Source organism: Nylanderia fulva, unplaced genomic scaffold (assembly GCF_048542155.1).
Source record: "Nylanderia fulva isolate GAGA-0341 unplaced genomic scaffold, ASM4854215v1 Scaffold9, whole genome shotgun sequence".
Taxonomy (NCBI): Eukaryota; Metazoa; Arthropoda; class Insecta; order Hymenoptera; family Formicidae; genus Nylanderia; species Nylanderia fulva.
In genome coordinates, this window is record NW_028191026.1 from 339,993 (window position 1) to 361,229 (window position 21,237).

Here is a 21,237-nt window from a genome sequence, read left to right on the forward strand (position 1 = left end):
GCGATTTCTTCTTGTTGCTCATCTCGTGTTTCACTGTCAAATGCAAAGTATAAACGATGTAAAGTTAAGTACTCAATTAGATACTCGAAAATATTGTGTCTGTAATTAGTCTACGGAAGAATCTTGGTCGTAATTATATAGGTACATGAATACAAAATGAATAGTGTATAAAAGTACTTTCTCAGGAAATGGATGAAGATTGTTTATCTTGGAATTTAAAAAAATATCCCAGTCAATTTTAATTTATAGCAAAATTTTTTTGCACGTGTCCCGGATTAAAATTTTATAACGAATTATACATAAAGATATATTCAGTTTCCTTTTAGATTCAATGCAGACTTCACTTACAGGATGTACGTGCATATACTTTATTATTTCGATGTAACTTGACACATTCACGATCATATCGTGTAGCGATTGCATTAATGATTCTGGTCAATATGATGATTTTTCTCAAATATACCTTATGGTACTAGCAGGACAATAATTCTATTAATATTTATAGGATATAAAATTGAAGTATATGTTACATTGATGGGCAGATTGCAATTGCCCTGCTTTAATCTTCCGATATATTCTCTTTTTACATAGGATAGAAATAGATTTTAATAGCTATACTTATATAAATTGGAAAATTTTGAACTCTATGATAGCAATGTCATATCAACTTTAAGCAATTATTTAAAAATTTAAACATATAAAGTGTTGTATAATAAAATGCGTAATGAGATATTGCTCAAAAATAAAATCAAAATTGTTAGCAAAAACTGTAGCAAAAGTATTATATATCGGTCGTATCAACAAACTTTCAATATATTATTACATTCTGCAACCATCGTATAAAATTATAATACGAATAAGTTGTCTTTAAAGAATTTTTCAGCTGTAAAGCTAGAAAGTTGACCTTTTTGATCGCAAGCGATTTACCGAAGAAACATGATCAATCCATGTAAAAGCATCATAAAAGATGGCGATCTGCCAGAGAAGTCAACATTTCAAGTAACCGCACGTTTCGCAGCTGAACATCAAACGAAACCGATTAAACGTAAAAGGATCACTGAAGTTGGCGAATAGCCAAACAAGCTGTTACTGCCAATGAGGTACAGAAAGTGCCATTTTCGAATTCATTTTTACGCAAACTTCACTTTCTCTATGTGCATATTTTTTGTCGTTTCTTTTATTGAAAATACCTATAAAGCGGCATAAATTAGATTTTGTTGAAAAATATTCAATTGATATCATTGATTTTAACTTTGATATACATACCTATATACAAAAGTGTTCTTTACTCAATTTTTATTAAAAATATATGTATAATAAAGAAATTAATAATTTATCTTAATAATGAATCTCCAATGAACAATTAAAATCATATTTTCTGTACATACAATCACATTTATTTCAATTTTTAAAACAATGTTAATCTATACAGTATGTTTATCAGCTATTTTTTATTAAGTATATTTTTTATTTGTATCAATGGATAGAAATCAGTATGATTACATGTAAATTTTTTCTAGGTAGCAATTTGCGGGATCTTTCGAGAATGCGATAAATCGAAGTGAAATCCCGAACGTTGCAAAATATCTTCTCGCATATCTAAAATTGAACACGGCTAAAGCTATTCAATGTTAAGGACGGGATAGGACCGGAATTTCTAAGGTGCGTATAAATATTGATGAGCAGCCACGGAAACAATGGCGTCATTGGCGAAAACCGCGTTTATGTAGTATAAAATAGTCTGCTATACGACTTTAGGCTGATGATTCTATCTGTATTTATTAAATGGACAGATTGAAATTGCATATGTATAACTGCATTGCATTCTTAATTAGTTATAAGTGTATAACATTAATATTTATATAATTATTTCGATATTTGTTCACATGTGTGAAAGAAACAGAGAATAGAAAGTTAAAAATTTTTTCCATCGATTAACGATCGAAGTGGATGAATATTTTCGTATTTTTACGAAACAAATTTCTCTGAATCTTGTTTACTGTACAAGGCCGAGTCAAGGGCCTTTCGCCGTCACCAGTGAATAAGCGATAGTAATAAAATGTTTTCGATTTCGTTTGCAGACGAGGCGCAGAATGACGAAATTCGTGGCGCCTAAAGGAATTTCATGGAAAGTGCCTCCTACTCGCTTTTGTCGAGGGAGATCGACCAGTCCAGGCGTTTTCCTTCCTCCAGCGTTCATCCCATCAGGTACTCTCTCATTTAACACGCGTCTCTCGCGAAATAAACCTTGCGTTTCCCCATTTGCAAAGAGACATTTATCACGAGCTTATGGGAGATGTTCGTGTGAAAGCATCCGCGTGCATCTTTATTTCTCATACAATCTACCGTCGCTTTTCCTTACGTAAATGCTAATATGTTTTTCTGTCGTAAAAGCGATAAAACGAGATAAAACTGATGCACGATAAAATTGCAAGATGACTATTATCTTTGTTTGGTAGCTTCTTTTTTTAGAAAGAAAACGGCGGCATAATTAGGCTTCAACGATTTGATTTACCGCTGGTTACATGTTTACAGCGGACTCTAGCTTTTGTTTGTTATATTTTTCGTGAAATTTAGGAATCGTCAGTGAATCTGGGTCTTTCCTGTCGTTTCTTGAAAATCTGAAGTTTTATACTTCCGTTTCTCTGGTAAATACGCGCAGTGATGCGTATCTAAATAATATGCATCCAGTCTAACGCGCCACTATTATCGCTTTATGAAATGCATCTCGAGAGATCGAGAATCATTCGTAGAGAAAGATTTTACGCATGGCCGAGCGTTCCGGTTTCGCGAAACCGGATATCAACTTGACCCACTTTAGATGATCGCAAAGTTCTACATTTTGTTGTACGCACTTAGCAAACGCACGTGGGTGTGTCAGTACAACTATCATTTAGAGGAAACTTCTCGATTAAGAAGACAGGCAAACTAATAGTAGTAATTTTGATCAAAATCAATATTTTTTTTTATTATAGTTTTCAAGAGAGATCAAATATTTTAATTGAGATTGTTGATATTTTGAACAAAACATAAAAAGATCTTATTCCTTCTTCAATTTATTTCATGTTAATTTTAAGAAGATATTACACACATATAATTACAACTAATAATTGTAAGAGTATAATTGAATATAAAACACTGATTGTTTTTTTTAAATCTATATAAAATTGAAACGATTAATAATGTTAAAAACTTTAAATTATTTAACAAATATAAGTAAAAGTATCAACTTAACATGGAACAATTGGAAAATTTTTGTCATTCTTATAATAGAAACTTATTCTAAAGTATTATGTTTTGAGAGGGATATCATTTTTCTTTATTGGAATAGTTTTATTATATCTTGTGTGGTGACCCTAACATTGGCATACATTCATGTAAACATGTAATAAACGTGTGAATGCCTAATATGTATCAATCGTGATCGTCGAAAACGTTATAATTATATTGTCACTCGTGGGCATATCGCTTTTTTTTCTTATTCTCGAATCGATACGTTAGTTTGATTCATTCCATTTATTATGCGTGTATTCCTCGAGAACGTGGCATTTGTATTTTGCGAATAATTCGCATTCGTACATTACGCAATCGGGTATTTAAGCGTAAAAAGTTGCGTAAGAAGTTGAAGAAGAACGACAAAAAAAAATCGAACAGCTTTATACTAGTTGATAATTATGCGGATTTATCGGTGAAGTCGTTGTTAGGTAATCGCTATAGTCGGTTTAACAATTATAGATTCGCAACGGTAATTCCGATTCTGTCGAATAACTTCATATAATTTCGACTTTCTCGTTACAATCGCGTAATAATACGCTGTTTGAGCACAAAAATTTTATCTTTCTGTTGGATTCACTCTGTGATATAATACAATTTTATAATTACTTTTCTCACTTTTATTCTTACATTGATCCTGCGTTCGACAAGCATGGATATCAGGGCGATTCGATATCAGGGAAAGCGAATAAGGATCTCCATCCGATTGAGAGAAAGTCCTTTCCTCTTCCTCTCGCCGTGTATGGCGTTTTATTTTTGCTTTATTATTGCCATCTCGTGTTATTGCTCATTGATTTTGTTGATTAGGACACGATTTTAATTGCGGTCTTGCTCGCTAACATCTAAGCATTATTAACTCTGTAATTTCTATCGCTTTTTTCTCTTTGATTCGTAAGATAAGAAAATTATTAATAACAAGATATATGATTACGATTAAAGATTGGTTAATTAAATCAGATCAGTTAATGTTACATGGCACAATTTTTCAATGTTCTCAGTAAGATCTATTTGACTTCTACAATAATATATAATTATTAAACATTGAAGAATATTGCTTGGCATTGAAAAAATATGAAACTTCTATGGAATTTCTCTGCAAATTATTTAATTAAATTAAATTAGTATATAGGCAAAACTCACTGGTATACCTATTACTTAATCTTGAGAATTAATATATTCGCATCATCCTGACGCAGTGCCTTGAGTAATCCTTCGCTTCTCGTGAGGAATAATAGATTAAGAATATCTCTTCTTAATGCAACAATTCTTTACTCTTGCAAATAAAGTGTAATTATGGACCGCCTTGGTGAGCAATCGACAAACACACTCATTTGTTCTTGGAGGATATGCACTGTTACAGTTTGTGCAATACGCGCTGAGTTATAATACACGTATTTCCATAATTGTTTCCTCATGTCGCAATGACCATTTGTTGTTGGTGACAGTAAACGCAATTGCAATTCGTTGAAATGCACACATTTATACATATAATTGCAGAATCGTATTTGTCACGAGAGATCGCTTCTTTCATACAACTGATAATTATTACTTCTATTTATTTTAAATCTCTTTGAAAAATAAGAAAAGGATTCTGATTGATTAAATAAAAAAATTGAAATATCTATTTTAAAATTGATTTATAATTTTAGTTTATTTGGGATTATACATTTTATTGATTTATTTCAAATACATATATTTTATGAAAAATACTGTAGAATTTTTTTCATGAATAGATTGATAAGTAAAAAATATTATTTTTGCAATTTTTTCTATGACATTATCGAAAGGTCAACTTAGATTTGTTGCATCGCTCACGGATATACATTCTTGTTGACACTTAAAAGTTGTATATTATAACCATCTTAAGCACATTTCGTTATGTAATAGACTATCATGTCTGACGATATAACGGAATTTAATTATACAATATATTTATACGACTATTTCGTCATTATAATAAATTAAGAATTGGAAACAAATAATACACAAAAATTACTGCTTTATATTAATTTATATAATAGAATTAGCTTGGCATTATTACTTAATTAGACTTAAATCAATATGTGTTAGAATTAAAGAAAATTGTTGAAACAAACAATGTTTTATAAAATATTTGCAAAGGAAATATTGTCCTCGAATTTATTTAAAAACAAAGAATTGATAAGAAAGAATGCATGATGTTTTAAGAGTTGGATTTAATTTTTACTGTAATAATGGCGATAGTATACTTTTCTAGGAGAGCAGATTTGCCAGTGCAATCAGAGATATCACGAATCGTCATGACATCGAAATTTCTCTCCTTTCACTGCATATTATATTTTTACGTGTCAAAGACGGTAATCGTACTTTTCTTCATTATGAACAATAGCGATTTCGCAGTAACTGGTGAAGATAGTTGCATTAACGATGGAGGTCGAGAGAAATGGAAAAAAATTCCTAATGGAGTGTCTTGCCGGATTAAAGATGTTACGGAGAATAGGATCAGATTATTTTCGAGTCGTGATTAAAATCGTAGACACTTTACTGATCGCGCATCTCTCATAAGCTATCATTTTCATTTGAAAGCTATCATTCTTTAAACTTGTTTATTTAAAGTATAAAATTATTAAGATCTTACAAATTATATTATTAAGATATATATTAAACTTTTATGGAGATGTTATTTTTACTTATAAAGATCTAAATTAAAATTCCGTGTTTTTTAAGATGTTACATTTAATCTTGTCTTTTAAGCAATCCGATTAATACATCTATCTGCCATTCTACATCTATCATCATTCTGTCATTTGTCATAATATGGATGTGATTATGACTTAAAAAAATGTCATTTGTTCACTTACAAGATTTGTTCAACTTTAGAGATGAAAATTCTTCTACATTCTTATAACATCTTTTATTTCTGTTTTTCAGAAATGACACTGTGCTTCTCCTCTCGAGCCACTTTTTCTTTTCTTCTCACCTTTCCTTTCGTTTCGTGGCCGAAATGTGGCATCCCGATATCATGACGCAGCTTGGATGTTCTGTATGAGTGAAATGTTCCTCGTAAAGGCTTCAAGGCCGACCAGATGCCACTTCCTCTCACTTTTCTGCCCGTCCTATACCTCTGCTCTTATGGTCCTCGATCGCGAAAGCCACCTTTCTCTCTCTCTCTTTCTCTCTTTGGTTTCTTCTCGTTTTCTAGCATTCTATCCGCTCTCTCTCTCTCTCTCAAATTATTGGACGGTTCATTTGGCTCTCCCATCTTGATTGTCCCAAGGCTGCGTGGCACGAAAATAGCCGAAATTGCAAAAATCTCGCATCTCTTCTCCGATTATTTCGAACCTATGATAAACTTTAAAGTTCAGCGCTCTCGTGCTCACGAACGAAATATATATATATTAGTCTATAGGTCATTCCTTTTGGATCAGTCATCGATTTGTATCACGACCTGTTATTTGTTATACCAACCCTAGTTCCAATTTTTAAATTATAGTTTAAAATGCATACCACAAGAGACTCTCAAAAAGAATGAAATTAAAACGTATAATGCTGAATGATTACATTTTTTTATCATGAGTCACATCATTGTTATCTTTCTTGAAACAATTTTTTTAAATCGGTTGTATACCACCAAACTTTTGGGAGTGATGATAGGTGATTCTTATGGCTACAATCGCATAATGCGAGATCTAAGAATGCGGGAGTGCATGCAGCAAACGCCCCCGACATTCCGAGTCATCGTAGGAGTTTCTCTGGGGTTCACATTCCGCGAGGTGTGCATCATTATTCTTTTATCATGACCCGAATATTTGCGAAATGTGACGAGACAATAATGGAAAAGATTGCGCGTCTAGTGGGCGCCGATTTGATTAATCAAAAGTCGTAGAAACGCTTTGTTATCAAATTCCTCTAAGCGTGTTGACTGATAAATAATTTATTTTTTTTAACGTCACAACTAAAAATATCTTTTTCCCCTACCTACGTAAAGCTAATCTCCTATTGTATTTTATTCATGTTACACCTACATTTTTCTTATATTTCTTTCAAATTTCTTGTTATCACTATTTACACTTTGATATACGACTTGAGAAAAAAAGTATGATTTCATATTAAATATTAATTTAAATTTAAATAATTTCGTATTTTGTACTCGTCACATTTTTTGCATTTTCTATACATTCAAGTAATTACAGTAATTGTTTTAATTAAATAAAATATTGTTTCGATAAAACTTGTATTGCGAAAATAATTGTGAAAAACAGCATGAATGAAGTAGAGTCTTTTTTTCCAGAAACACTTTATTGTCATATTAATTTACATTTATATAATAGATGATTTAAGTACTTGAGGGATGGCAATATTTTGCTATATATATACATATACATTACTTAACAATGAAGAGAAAGACTTTGTTCTTTCTGATTAACGCCTATTATAATAATCGATATGCTGACTTTTCAATTTTCTTCTTGATCTCTCATATTTTTACATTGTATGGTGAAACACGAACAAAGCCTATCATTCTTCGAGAAAGACGTAATATCTTTATATTCGTGTGTGTCCAAAATATATTAAAATCTTTATATATATAGCAATTAATTATGTTGTCGAAAAAATTCGAGTGCGCAAAAATTAAACCTTTTCTCCGAAACAGCAACAGCACATTTGCTGCGAGAGATTCATCGACGAGATCGTTTTACAAAGGTCTTGAACTTTGCAATATAGAAGACGACACAGAGTTTGTGAGCACATGGTGTTTTCCTAAGTCGTCAAAATTTGATTAATGTGTTTTCTAAGAAATCAACAAGTTTTATCACATGGCGATTTAACCCCTGCGATAAGCTTTAGGTTTCACTTGGACCTCTTCTTGCTGAGTCTCTTCGACCTCCTCCTGTGTAGCCTTACTTCCTTTTCCTCCGAATCTACTGCGTCCTGATGTTCTTGTTTCGCTTCCTATGCTAGCTTTGTTACGATTGTTTGTGGTAGCTCTGAAATACATTATTTTATTGCACATATAATACACAATATTATAAATATTTTGTATGAGAATATACATCTTTTTTTTATCATGTTGAATTACTTTGTCTTGGCTGTTGTATGTTCTACTGCAGAAGGCGTACTAGCAGTTTCTCGTGGATGACTACTAGGTCCGGTCTGCGCTCTTCTTCTCTTCAGAGCGGCCAAGAGATCTTCATTTGACCTAAAATTATATTGTGCGTATATTTGTTAGGAGGAAAATATCTGCATGCAATATCTGAAGAAACACCATTTCATCGAATAGTTACCTAAAGGGCCTAACGCCACCATTACGAGGTTTCTTCGCAGATTCAGTTGTTGTTGTAGGAGCTTCATGATCCTGACTGTTTTCAAACTCATCGTCACCTTCCACGTCATCTTCCTCGGGTACTTGTTCTATCGGTTTCGATGTCGTTGATTGAGTCTAACAAATGAAAAGAAAAGAGAAAAAGTAAAAGGATTATATTTTGTATATTTTCTTTACCAAGATATTTATTATTAAATATCAGATTCAACTTTTAATATAATTATAATTAATCGTGATTTATTTACTGTTGATTATATTACAAACTTTGTTTTATATATATAGTGCGTTTATTATATTGTATATGTATATTAAAAATATTCTACTTAAGATAACCAAATGTTCAATAATTAGTGCATTAATGTAAAATAAAACAAACTCACTGGTGATACTCTTTTTTTCCCTGCTACAGGTGGAACATTGGCGCGTCCTCTCGAAGATAAAAGACTTCCTAGCCCACTTGTTCGTTTCGTCGGTGCCGGTGTCACCGGTGCTGCTACTTCTTCTTCGTAATCATATTCCTCTTCCTCGGCTGATCTGACAGCTATTACACAGAGAGCGAATATTCTGCAAAGAATACGTTACGTAAGTTATAATTTCTGTCTACATTAACGCCTCCTTTTCATAATTCATTTTATTTAAGATAAAGTGAAATTTATAGTCTATCCTTTTCATTTGATGGAATAATTCCTTTAATTATAGCTATATTAGAAATATATAGGGAAATTATTTTCAAAGAATACACAAAAATAAAATAAATGCAAGATATTATTAGTGCAAGATATATTTAGAACGAAACTCGTGTATAAGTGTTGTAAAATACAAATCAATAGATATTACAAGAATTACGGAAGAACGTTTTACAAACCAGATATGCTAAAGTTTGCAGCACGCGATCGAGCATGCACAGTTACGTTCATAGAAAATTATCGAAGAGAAAAGCGTCAAGTCGAAGGATTGTATGAAAACCACTAAACAATCTGTCGCTGTCGTGTAATTAAAAAAGAATGTTATTCAAGTACTAGATGTAACGCTGTCGCGAAACAAGTTTGTAACGTTTATTACGGTTAAATTGATAGGTTGCACTTAAGAGACAGCAAAGTATGCAAAATAAGATTACCGCCCTGAAAATTCAGAAGCTGGAGTTCACGAGATTATGTAGCTTTATTATAGAAATTAAAAAATAGAATTTAAAATTTAATTTCTTATCCACATCTTAATTTTTGTGTTTTTAAAAGCTTTATTTAAAATCTTACTATGTGTTAAATATAAAAAAAATATTTCTATATTTATTCTTATTCATTTAATGAGAATTTCTTTCATGATTTTGGAGATTTATTAATTTTCTCTAAAAAACAAATTTCTAGACTTTTACATCTTCCTGTTTATTTGAACTAAAGAATTTTTATTCGTCAGAAGACAAGTTTCTTTTCTGTAACAGATCTGTAACGCATCAAGCAATCATTTTCACGTTGACAGTTTTGTGCAGGACACACGCAGGATGGAATCCCCAAGCGCAACTTTCGCCAGGATCGAAAAAGGAATCCGAGGACAAAAGGTCCTACTTCATGCGTCGTGCAATGCGATTATTACGTATGCTCGGCGTGGCTCGGCACGACGTGTTTCTTCGCTTCGCGTGATAGTAGATCCGTGTACACCAGGTGGATTTTGACCTGTGATATTCACGTACACGAGACTTACTTTCTCTGCTCGTGCAACTCGCACTGTTCGGGATTGGCCGTGCCGTTACGACGGGACATTCATATATACGTGAGGCGGCTCACAAATGTCAAGAAAACCAGCCAAACTCGAGGTCCCTGGGTAAGAAAAGAGAGTTGAAGAAAGGGAAGGCAAAATTTCGAAGGATCTGCAAAAAGTCGAGGCGATCCCGATTGATAGATCACCGAATTCGTGCGCAGACCACGATTGCGAAAATACGAATTCGAAACACGAATTGGGACGAGAACAATGATAGCATTTTGTAAGACAAACTTATTCATTATCATTCGAAAGAGTAGTTTGAAAGAGAAGTTATTTCTGTAAAATTTTAAATACTCTTTAATAATAATTTCTCTTTAATTTTTTGGAAAAAAATCAGTAGATAATCTTTGAAAAATAATTATCTTCGTATGAATTAATCAAAATTGATTCGACAAATCAAATCTTTTTCTAAGCTTGACTAAAGTCAATTTTATTCTTGAACAATTGAATGTGGTAATAATTAATTGTATTCGAGATTAATTCAATTTAATTCCTTCAACTCTGCATTCATTGACGTTTTATAGTTGTGTTTATCTTAATTACATGGCATTAATTACATGGAGTGCATCCAAATTAAATTTAAGATGTATACATACATTTCTAAAAAAATATTGATAGAAAAATTACAATTTCTATGATGAAAATTTAAAAGAACGTTGATATTTACAGAGCCGCTATGTTCGCGTCCTAATTTTCTGACGGATTTTTTGAAATGTATTACAACAAACTCAAACTTGATCCTTATTTGTACAGAATTCGTAAATAAATTTCCTAATGTGTCTCCTTTTGACGAAACAACATTGTTTATCTATTTTCTGACAAAAAACGTGAATTGCAGATTTCTATGTGATTTCATAATCTTGTACCGTAGATTACATTTGCAAATTTTAATGTAATCTTAAATGTGACTTACGACATTAAGTAGTAATACAGTACTGTATCATTATTGTTATCAATTTATCAGTTGAAAGATATTATTAGCACACGTTAACATATTTTAAAATATATTTTGTTTGTTTAGTAATAATTTTCTCTTATCTAATACTTCCAACACTTTCTTCGGAATTAATGAGGTATATTGATTACATGTGTATTCAATGTCTAAAATTAAATAATCCTTCTCACTTTCACAGTTTCGAGCTTCTTCTCCTGATTTTCAAAGCAATTTTTTTACGCTTTTGATTATTTAATCGTGATTACTTCATTGAATAGAAGTTCTTTTATTCGAACAGCGACCAAGTTCTTTACTGAAAGGAGTTCCAAAGAGGAAATTATATCCCGCAAATTGATACTCTTGCTCTATGCGAAGCTCATTGAAAATGACGCGTATCATTCATTATAATGTCGTAATAATGTCTTCGATGAATATTTCTGTATTATGAATGTGTTAACTGACGCTTAATTAATATTCTATCTGAATATTGTACATAAAAATCCATTTGTTCTTCGAAATAGAATAGCAACGTTTATTCATAAGATATTATCGCGTTATATCATGCTTTTAAACAAGGACAAGAAAGACGTTTATTGTCAAAGATATTAGATTTATCTTCATACTTGCTTCATAATTAACAAGACATGTCTCATAAACGTCAATTGCTCGCGTTTTCTGCAATAAAGCTATGCGTGTTATTTAATTTATACATTGCATCAATAATAATTTTTATTTTGCCATCGTGATTAAACTCTCCTTTTACTTGACTTTCTATAGCTTATAAAAAGTGTTTTTAATCTTAACATTTTTTAATAACAAACTTTATTTTAATAATTTTTATTTTTAAAAATATGTATTTATAGATAAATTAAAAAATATGCATATACGTGTGCACAAATATATATGAAATAATACTTATCCATTTAATATATAGAATTTTAGATTTAGAAGATTTATAGAATTTTGAGAATGTGTTACGCAAGAGTATCCAAATTAAAAAGTTGCTATGTGCTTATCGATTCATGATTATTGAGATGTAGAATTGTAGTAATCTAGTAGTAGTAGTTAAATCTAGTTTACGTTACGATAAAAATAGTAATGCGATAAGATTATTTGATCTTATCAAATTCATCATAAATTTGCATAACGCATAATTAAATTTCTCGTCGTTCTCTAATTAGTATCATTATTATCAGTCAGGAACTATTTAAAATTTTTATAACAAAGGAGATGTATAAAGGTTCTGCAGCATATATTAAGAATAATAGTGAAGTGACTTTAATGAATTTAAAAATTTCAGTGCAAAGTTAAAATAAAATACGAAAGAAATTGTTTTCATTACGTTTTCACGTAATCAATTTACTTTCTCACTTATCGAATCTGCAATTTATATTTTCATTTTATTAAAGTAAACCGGTTAATCGATAAACGAGACTGGCCACTGGATGTTAAGCATAATTTTCATCGTATGCAGGAATACGAGATTGTTCTAATGCATAATAAATTCTTATTAGCATAATCTCTCTAACATATATGTAAATCTTTATTTATATCTTTCCAGGAATAAAGCAATTCATCATACCAGCCTGATTGTGTCGCATATAGCGGGATCACTGAACTTCGCCTTGGAAGGAAGCGATTACATTCGCATTATTTCACCTACAGGATGTCGTTAACGTAATGTATGGGCATGCATTGCTACCGTCATGCATAAGAAATTTTCGTTGCCGTTATTCTTTTCATCTTTTTTCTCTTTCATTCTTTCTTATATTTTTTATCCTAATCTTTCTGTTTACTTACTTTTTCTTTTTAAGTTTTTGGACAAGATTTAATATGTATTTATCATATAAAAAGTTAAAAATTTCTCTCAACTCTTATTAATTAAAATAGAATCATCGTTACCCTTGATATATTTTGCGTAAAAATAAATTTTCTATTCATTCTATATGAAAGTTTAATTGTAAGTCAAAAATTGTATTTAAAAAATACAATTTTAATTTCTTTTGCGCAAACTTAAAATATGTTAAATTCTTTTCTCTCTTCTAGCTTTATTTTTTAAATATTTTTTGTTTTTTTATTTTACAATATTTCTTTATTTCTTAATTCTGTATTATAAATTTATATTTAATGCATTTTTATTACATGCTTAAAAAACTTGCTTCAGCATATAATAAATATCTTTCTGGTTTACTCTTTTTGTTAGTTTATAATACAGAAGCCAAAATACTTGATGCATTATTCGTCCGAATAATGCCAAGGAGAAACAATGATGTTAACTCCATCCTTGTTTCTGAACTTGTTGATGAATTTCTTCTTTTTCTAGTATCATATATTGCATATATTGATCGATTGCAGTAGCAATCAGTGTTATGCGCTCTCACTCTCTCGTTGCGACTTTTCTAATCAATTTCCTGATCAGAACCAGGAAAGAACTCGAGCTACTGCAACTGTCCGTTTGCATAACGTGCCTCTCTGCATCCCGTTATCAATATACATTATTATACATATATATACAAGGATGTATGTATACATATATGTCAAGTGACATGATTTGCAGCCGCTTGAATTCGATAGTCGAGTTGTTGTTAAATAAAAGCGTGAAAGAAATTAATATAAGTCAATATAAGCAAAGAAAATTTATAAAATACGTAAATTAAATAAATTCTCATATATATTCATGTTTTAGGATCCAACCGTGATAGGTATTAGCTTTAATTCGTATGGAAATGCTATGCTAAACGATTCGGGATATATTGTTGGGCTGCTGGACGTTATAAATCAATATACGCGCGTTCGCGATCGAGAATTATCGGCTCACATCTGGAATTTCCGCAGGGGTTAACAATTACGGATATTAAGCCTGAGACAACGAGTATACATATGTAAGTAGCGTGTATACCTTTCAATTTCGAATGTATAATGTATGGCCTTGGAATTATTTAGATTGAGCCATCTATTTAGATTGATTGTGATTTATATTAATATATATAGATTAGAATTGACCAATGTAATAATGCCTAATTTTTTCTTGCACCCATATTTTTGATATTTACATTTTTTGATCAGAAAGTATTTAATATTGTCAAATAATATGATACGTAATTTGTGCGAATAATTAAAAATATATCTAAAATTAAAAAAGAACTTTTGCTGTTTATTTTTATTTAGTAACATCAAACAGCTGTTCAATCAGAAAACTCTATAAATATAAATTTAGTATGATCATCTGCAATTAAAGATTAGCGTGACTGCGATTACATTTGATTATTATAGAGAGATTGCGAGAAACATTGAGGAGTTTAATGCAAGAATGGAATAAACTGCGAAGCAGTCTATAAACTGCGAAATTTACTTTAAATTATGCAAAGTCGTATCTAATATATATATATATTTTTTACAGATTTTATTTTTACACCGAAGCATTCAATTGTATCGAATCGTGAGCCACGAATGGCGCGTACTCACGTGAACAACGTAAGTTTCATGATGCTGACACACACAGCTTGTCGTAGAAATTGGTTCTGCGGATGTCGTGCTCTCTTTTGACGACTGCGACGTGCGAGAAAGAAAAAACCACTTATTTGTGGCCGATTGTTACCACTGGCGCGAGAAATGGATATTAGACGACAACAAAATAGAAGAAACCGAAGAAGGAGCACACCACTGTAATCGCGGAGGCTGTGTACTTTGGAGTGCCGAGTCAAGTTTCCCCTTCTCTCTATATATATGGCACTCTCACTCTGGTAGCAACCACCCGTGCACGGGTTTGCGATAGCATATACGTGCGATAGCATATATATATGTCCGACATATCTTTAATGACACTCGCACGTTCACCCCCTCACATTGCGTGTGTAATACACCGTAAATACACGGATTTAGGTTTCGCACAAACCTAAGGAGACAAGTCGAAGTGGCGCGTTACTCGCTTACTTTGTGAACCCGCTGGGTGATCGAGTCGGTTAAATGTATTAGATGATTTGCATACCATAAGACATTGCATAACTAACAATATTATAGTCTTTGTAATTAAAAATTGCAATTTTTATAAACGCGGCTCTATTTCTGTCATTGTTCTCCTACTACAAAGAGAATAATTCTGTTCGTACAACGTTAAAATGTCATGATTTGGAGAAGAGTCAGCGATCTCTTGGGCAATGACGCACCTTCTTGCATCGGTTGCAGAACATTTTCCATATATGCAGGTGACGGGGCAACGTGCGCTGTCCGATAAATTGACGCGACGATATATTTTCGAAGATATTATTTTCTTTCGTAAAAGAACAGATGTGGCGAGTCTCGAATAAATATTCGATAATTTTAGATAACTGATAACTGTGTCAGCTGGAGTTCAATAACGTCAACATTTTCGAGTAATTAATTTTAAATTTAATTAAAATAATATCACATTATGCTACTAATATATTGCAATGAGATATTCTATTTGAACATCCACTATTTCATACTGATAATATAAAATTTGTATAAAAAATGATAATTTGTATAAAGATGTTATATATGCTAATTTAATTAATTTGAATAAGTTTTTAAATAATCATACGTGACTCTTTATAGAATATAAAATTTGACCTTCAAAATCTTACAGGAATAATTAAAACTTTTTCTTTCTCTGCGATCTTTAATCAAATCTCGAAAAGACGAAGACAAGCTACCTTTGCTATTTAACTTCTTTTTTTTTCATTCATAATTTAGAAGATAATGTTGCGTATTTTCCCCACATATATATTTTCGCTGTTTTTTCCCGTGTTTCTTTTATTTTTGATATCTCGATTGTCCGCGCGAATACGCTTACGCATTTCGCGAAATTTATGTCTCTGGTATTCGCGACTCGTCTTCGCTCAGCACGATGTAAATTCCAATTCCAATGGTCGTGCTTTCTGTGTTGATGGCACGGCAAAGATATTGTCCAGCAAACAACAGGAACAGATCAATAGTGGCCAAAGGGGATGCGCGATCGCGCTCGGTCAATCGATATTCGCGAAGCGCTACTTGATTATTCATCTTCTCTTCTGATATGCGACGACGTTTTAATCGCCCGGACGACTCTTTGGGATCCCAGAAGATTGTTACAAGAGACAACGTGTCTTAGATCGGATCAGCAGTGAAAGTAAAGACACAGACTTCCACAGCACAAGGTGCTGTAGGCGAGATTACCATGGCATCCTGCTGCTGCTATAATCCTACAGCTATAAGTTCTTATAGCTCTTTGTCAAGGATTGATAAATTTGGACCATCCTGAAGATCAAAGCTTGCTTTATTCTGCTGAATTTTTAAAATTATTTATTATCTAAAGAAATAATGTATTAAGATTTTATTTGAAAAGTTTAATATTAGGTTTGTCAATAAAGTTATTAAAATAAAAGTGAGCGGATTGAATTGAATAAAGAGAGATAAATGATTTCCGAATACTACTTATATAAATGACAAAATATTTTCATCTTCCTGTTATCTAATTTGTACTAATACTCGTCTATCCACTTTCTTTGAAAACATTAATTCTCTAATTCAAGCAATATGAATATATATATATATATATATCTTATCAGTTGAAGTAAGTTTGATTAAAATCTTTTTTTATAATTTTAATAAAATACATATAAATTGTTTATTTTTTTAAATACAAAAGAGTTAAATAAGAACAAAGTGAAATTAAACATTGAAACAAGGAAAATAGAGAGAAAGGAGAATAGGAAAGAGAAAGCACAGTGCTATGTTAAAATCAAAAGGGACAGACATCCATAAAAGAAGAAGAAAGCGTCTGTCGAACGGATTTCACATCGATTTGTAATCTAGTAATCAGTTCTTTGTGCTTTCTCGCAAGAAGATAAATAAATATTCGGCTAGGCGCCATGCCATAAATCGAGATCGACCTGCGCTAAAGGAAAGTTTCTGTTGACGTGCTCGATTGACAGATATATTGATTGCAGATCGCAGTTGCCTGTGGCTTACTTAAGGAGCCCTGGTCTCGTTTATTTTTCAATTTTATCTATACATTCAATCAAACCTATTCATCACTTAGGCTGCGTTCGCTTTGACGCTTTCAACGCTATAGGCATCTTTCTGTCTTCGTTGCACATCGAACGTTGCATATCAAACGAAAACAGAAGATGCTTATAGCGCTGAAAGCCTCCAAAACGAACGCAGCCTTATTAACATCTATAACTGGATTCAATTCGACGAACAAACAATATATATATATATATATATAAAATAGGTATACATATAATATAGGCATATATACACTATTAATATTGATAGGATGCATACACTATGTGAGAGACGAAGACGAAGATCATTTCTGATTAAAAGGCTGTTATTTGCTGTGATAAAGTTCTATATTTTCAATTTCTATCCGATTGTAAACAGAATTGTAAAGTATGCGATGCAACCAAGACTCTTCCATTGCTTGTGTCAACCCTTTTGTCTGTAAAAAACAATGTGATAATAAAATCCTTTTTATCATATTATATTTGTTTATACTTACTACTATTATAGTTAGTGGCAGAAAACTGTTTATTTTATTCCACTTAGTAAACGTCTCCATGCAACTGCGTGTAACAATGTAACAAGCTCGACCTATACAAAGATATGTAGAGTTAGAATTAATAATAATGATAGTTTATACTTAGATTTGTTAAATACACATTAATTATTATACATATTTGAGAATAAACAAACATAAAACAATATGCAAAATATATTTAAAATTCACAAATATTTATCTCCCTATATATTTATAATATCAAGATGTAATTACTTCTACTTTCTAATAAACATGTAATATTAAAATGATAATAATTGAAGTTGCTTTATTTTTGAGATTATTCCTCTTCTTTTATAATTATCAGTTTTCTATTAAAATACAGTACTTTCTTTCACTAATCCTAATATTATCCTAAATATTATAATTGTTAACAACAACATTAATTGTAACATACCTTGCATTTCTTATTATTTTAAATTTTTTACTTAATAGCATCATTAACTCGTAAAAATTATTTTGCGTTATTTAATCTAAAACAGGTTATATCTCATGCGGTCAAGCCTTTAAATATGCTTGAAAAATCGAGTTTGAATTAATAGGAGAATATATTTTGCAAAGAGGTAGTCGCGCGATAATGCGGCAATAATGTCTCTAAAATGTCCGAAAAATTATTTTGAGTTAACAGGCGAACATGTTGTACGAAGAGCTATTAGGAGTTCGCTATTAGGAGACTATATTTTCAAAGAGGTCGTTCAAAAAAAACAGTCGGTAAATTATCAACGTTGGTAAGTTACCATCATATATAAGTTGTCGCGTTGGTAAGTTACCATCATAATTACCAACTCCCTCTCTCTTTAATTTTCAACATAGTTAAGTTTCATTTTATTTTTAATATATCTTTATTTCATGTGCGTTCCAACAATGATATAAACATGATACAATAATATAAAAATCAATATGTAAAATAATATATGCTTTTAACTCATATTATTGTATTTTTATCTCTCTGAAAAACATTTTCCTTTTTAAAGACTAAATATAATAAATATATTGTTTATAATATTCATATATGTATAAATTTTATTTTTTTTTCGACAATTCAACGTTTTTATTTTGTCTTTAAACTTCAAATCCAATCCGATTAGAAGCACGCAACTATATTTTTCTCTTGAAATCTTCATTGGCTGTGAAAATACAATTAATTGTATGCGTATTCTGTTTGAGTTATCAATTCCTTCTTGCCAAATAAATAATTTTATACTTACAATATTGTTCAATACTTTTTATAATACGGCTTGATCAAGACCTAATAATTGTTGTAGGACTATAAAATCTTCGAGAAGGGCCTCTAAATCGCGATTAGATAAACTTAATGCAGTATCTCTTTTTCATTCGCATTTCTGACAAATGATTTAAAGATTCCTTCATTCCACGTCTCTAAAAAAAGAAATTAATCGAATTAAATTTAAATACGTAATTAAATAAATAATTAATCAAAATTAAAACATAGTCAACTGAACTTGAGGAATATAAAGTGATATTGTCCTAATTTCTAAAGTTTTCATATATATATTAAAAATACATTTTTATTTTATTTTATATAATCAATACTGTGCTATATAAATAATCTCACTTTCTATTCTTTTTTTAATATAAGTAATACTTTGTAGTAAACTTTTACATAGTACTTCTCAAACAGATATACATGTTTAAAAAATGAATATACTTACATGTTTTGTTTCCCTTAAATAATTTTTATCATAAGTATCTTCTGAATTTCCTAATGATCGTTTTTTGAACATGAACATTATGGGTTCCAATAGTTCCGGACAACTCTCTCAGATTGGAATAAGTGCTCAAAAGTATTATTCAACATTCATCACCTGTTACACAAGTTTCTGTACAGTTTTATATTTATTCATATATATGAAAGAGGAAAAACATAATTTTTTTCAATAAAAATGAATAAAAAAATACCTGCAAGGTATATATGTCTCTGTTTGTTGTTTTAGCTTCCTAACAACAAACGTTTCCTCCTGTCAGCCACATAATTTAAATCCATGTGACAGAAATTTGTCTTTAACTGATCAAAGCAATGCATCCAATTTGTTAATGCGATCGCACAATTTGTATGGAAAAACTGACTTTTGTAATAATCAGAAAAATGTCTACGTGATACATCTGCACCTCTGTAATCCATACATATGAGTATCCTTATAAGAATTGCATCTTCCATACATGACATTGATATTCATATCATGTTGCACGAAAAGGAGATTCTGGGCTGAATTTCTGATTAAAGGCTGCTATTTGCTATGATGAAGTTCTATATTTTCAATTTCCATCCAATTGTAAAACAGAATTGTAAAGTATGCGATGCAACCAAGACTCTTCCATTGCTTCCGTCAACTCTTTTGTCTGTAAAAAACAATGTGATAATAAAATCCTTTTTATCATATTATATTTGTTTAAACTTACTACTATTATAGTTGGTGGCAGAAAACTGTTTATTTTATTCCACTTAGTAAACATCTCCATGTAACTGCGTGTAACAATGTAACAAGCTCGACTTATACAAAGATACGTAGAGTTAGAATTAATAATAATGATAGTTTATACTTAGATTTGTTAAATATACATTAATTGTTATACATATTTAAAAATAAACAAACATAAAACAATATGCAAAATATATTTAAAATTCACAAATATTTATCTCCTTATATATTTATAATATCAAGATGTAATTACTTCTACTTTCTAATAAACATGTAATATTAAAATAATAATAATTGAAGTTACTTTATTTTTGAGATTATTCCTCTTCTTTTATCATTATCAGTTTTCTTTTAATATACAGTACTTTCTTTCACTAATCCTAATATTATCCTAAATATTATAATTGTTAACGACAACATTAATTGTAACATACCTTGCATTTCTTATTATTTTAAATTTTTTACTTAATAGCATCATTAACTCGTAAAAATTATTTTGCGTTATTTAATCTAAAACAGGTTATGTCTCATGCGGTCAAGCCTTTAAATATGCTTGAAAAATCGAGTTTGAATTAATAGGAGAATATATTTTGCAAAGAGGTAGTCGCGCGATAATGCGGCATTAATGTCTCTAAAATGTCCGAAAAATTATTTTGAGTTAACAGGCGGACATGTTGTACGAAGAGCTATTAGGAGTTCGCTATTAGGAGACTATATTTTCAAAGAGGTCGTTCGAAAATGACAGTCGGTAAATTATCAACGTTGGTAAGTTACCATCATATATAAGTTGTCGCGTTGGTAAGTTACCATTATAATTAACAACTCTCTCTCTCTTTAATTTTCAACATAGTTAAGTTTCATTTTATTTTTAATATATCTTTATTTCATGTGCGTTCCAACAATGATATAAACATGATACAATAATATAAAAATCAATATGTAAAATAATATATGCTTTTAACTCATA

At 30.8% G+C, this 21,237-nt stretch overlaps 1 protein-coding gene and 3 long non-coding RNA genes across 6 annotated transcripts in view; 1 reads left to right on the forward strand and 3 right to left on the reverse strand.

Annotated features, from left to right (window-relative positions):
* LOC114946517 (uncharacterized) overlaps nt 1-15,319 on the forward strand; it is a 26,049-nt gene extending 10,730 nt beyond the window's left edge. For both annotated transcript variants that reach the window (XR_014926396.1, XR_014926397.1), the window contains 8 exons: nt 874-1,100; nt 1,521-1,662; nt 2,082-2,208; nt 8,985-9,157; nt 10,062-10,393; nt 12,829-12,949; nt 13,954-14,149; nt 14,668-15,319. This is a non-coding gene — a long non-coding RNA (uncharacterized LOC114946517). The remainder of the gene's footprint in view (nt 1-873; nt 1,101-1,520; nt 1,663-2,081; nt 2,209-8,984; nt 9,158-10,061; nt 10,394-12,828; nt 12,950-13,953; nt 14,150-14,667) is intronic.
* On the reverse strand, nt 7,547-15,103 carry LOC114946516 (uncharacterized). The gene is made up of 5 exons (XM_029323044.2): nt 14,733-15,103; nt 8,956-9,139; nt 8,538-8,692; nt 8,333-8,452; nt 7,547-8,240 (listed from the first exon to the last, which is right to left on the reverse strand). The coding sequence occupies exons 1-5, from the start codon at nt 15,059-15,061 to the stop codon at nt 8,078-8,080; spliced, it is 951 nt and encodes a 316-aa protein (XP_029178877.2). The 5' UTR covers nt 15,062-15,103; the 3' UTR covers nt 7,547-8,077.
* A 1,886-nt stretch (nt 15,320-17,205) lies between the features above and the next one.
* Nucleotides 17,206-18,624, reverse strand: LOC114946613 (uncharacterized). The gene is made up of 3 exons (XR_014926394.1): nt 18,227-18,624; nt 17,773-17,864; nt 17,206-17,712 (listed from the first exon to the last, which is right to left on the reverse strand). It is a non-coding gene; the product is annotated as an uncharacterized LOC114946613 (long non-coding RNA).
* Nucleotides 18,625-18,838: 214 nt separating this feature from the next.
* On the reverse strand, nt 18,839-20,971 carry LOC114946609 (uncharacterized). Of its 2 annotated transcripts, none has more exons than XR_003822654.2 (5): nt 20,705-20,971; nt 19,750-20,190; nt 19,503-19,655; nt 19,038-19,209; nt 18,839-18,956 (listed from the first exon to the last, which is right to left on the reverse strand). It is a non-coding gene; the product is annotated as an uncharacterized LOC114946609 (long non-coding RNA). The 2 variants fall into 2 exon arrangements; XR_003822653.2 differs by lacking the exon at nt 20,705-20,971 and adding an exon at nt 20,251-20,351.
* Between the last annotated feature and the right edge of the window lie 266 nt (nt 20,972-21,237).

Bases quoted from the DNA above. Each gene is read 5' to 3' on its own strand.
- LOC114946516 (XM_029323044.2), bottom strand. From the start codon at position 15,061: ATGCTATCGCACGTATATGCTATCGCAAACCCGTGCACGGGTGGTTGC. The intron at 9,140-14,732 runs GTGAGTACGCGC...TATTCTTTGCAG, and splicing joins ATGAAACTTACGTTGTTCAC to AATATTCGCTCTCTGTGTAA. The intron at 8,453-8,537 runs GTAACTATTCGA...ATATAATTTTAG, and splicing joins GGTGGCGTTAGGCCCTTTAG to GTCAAATGAAGATCTCTTGG.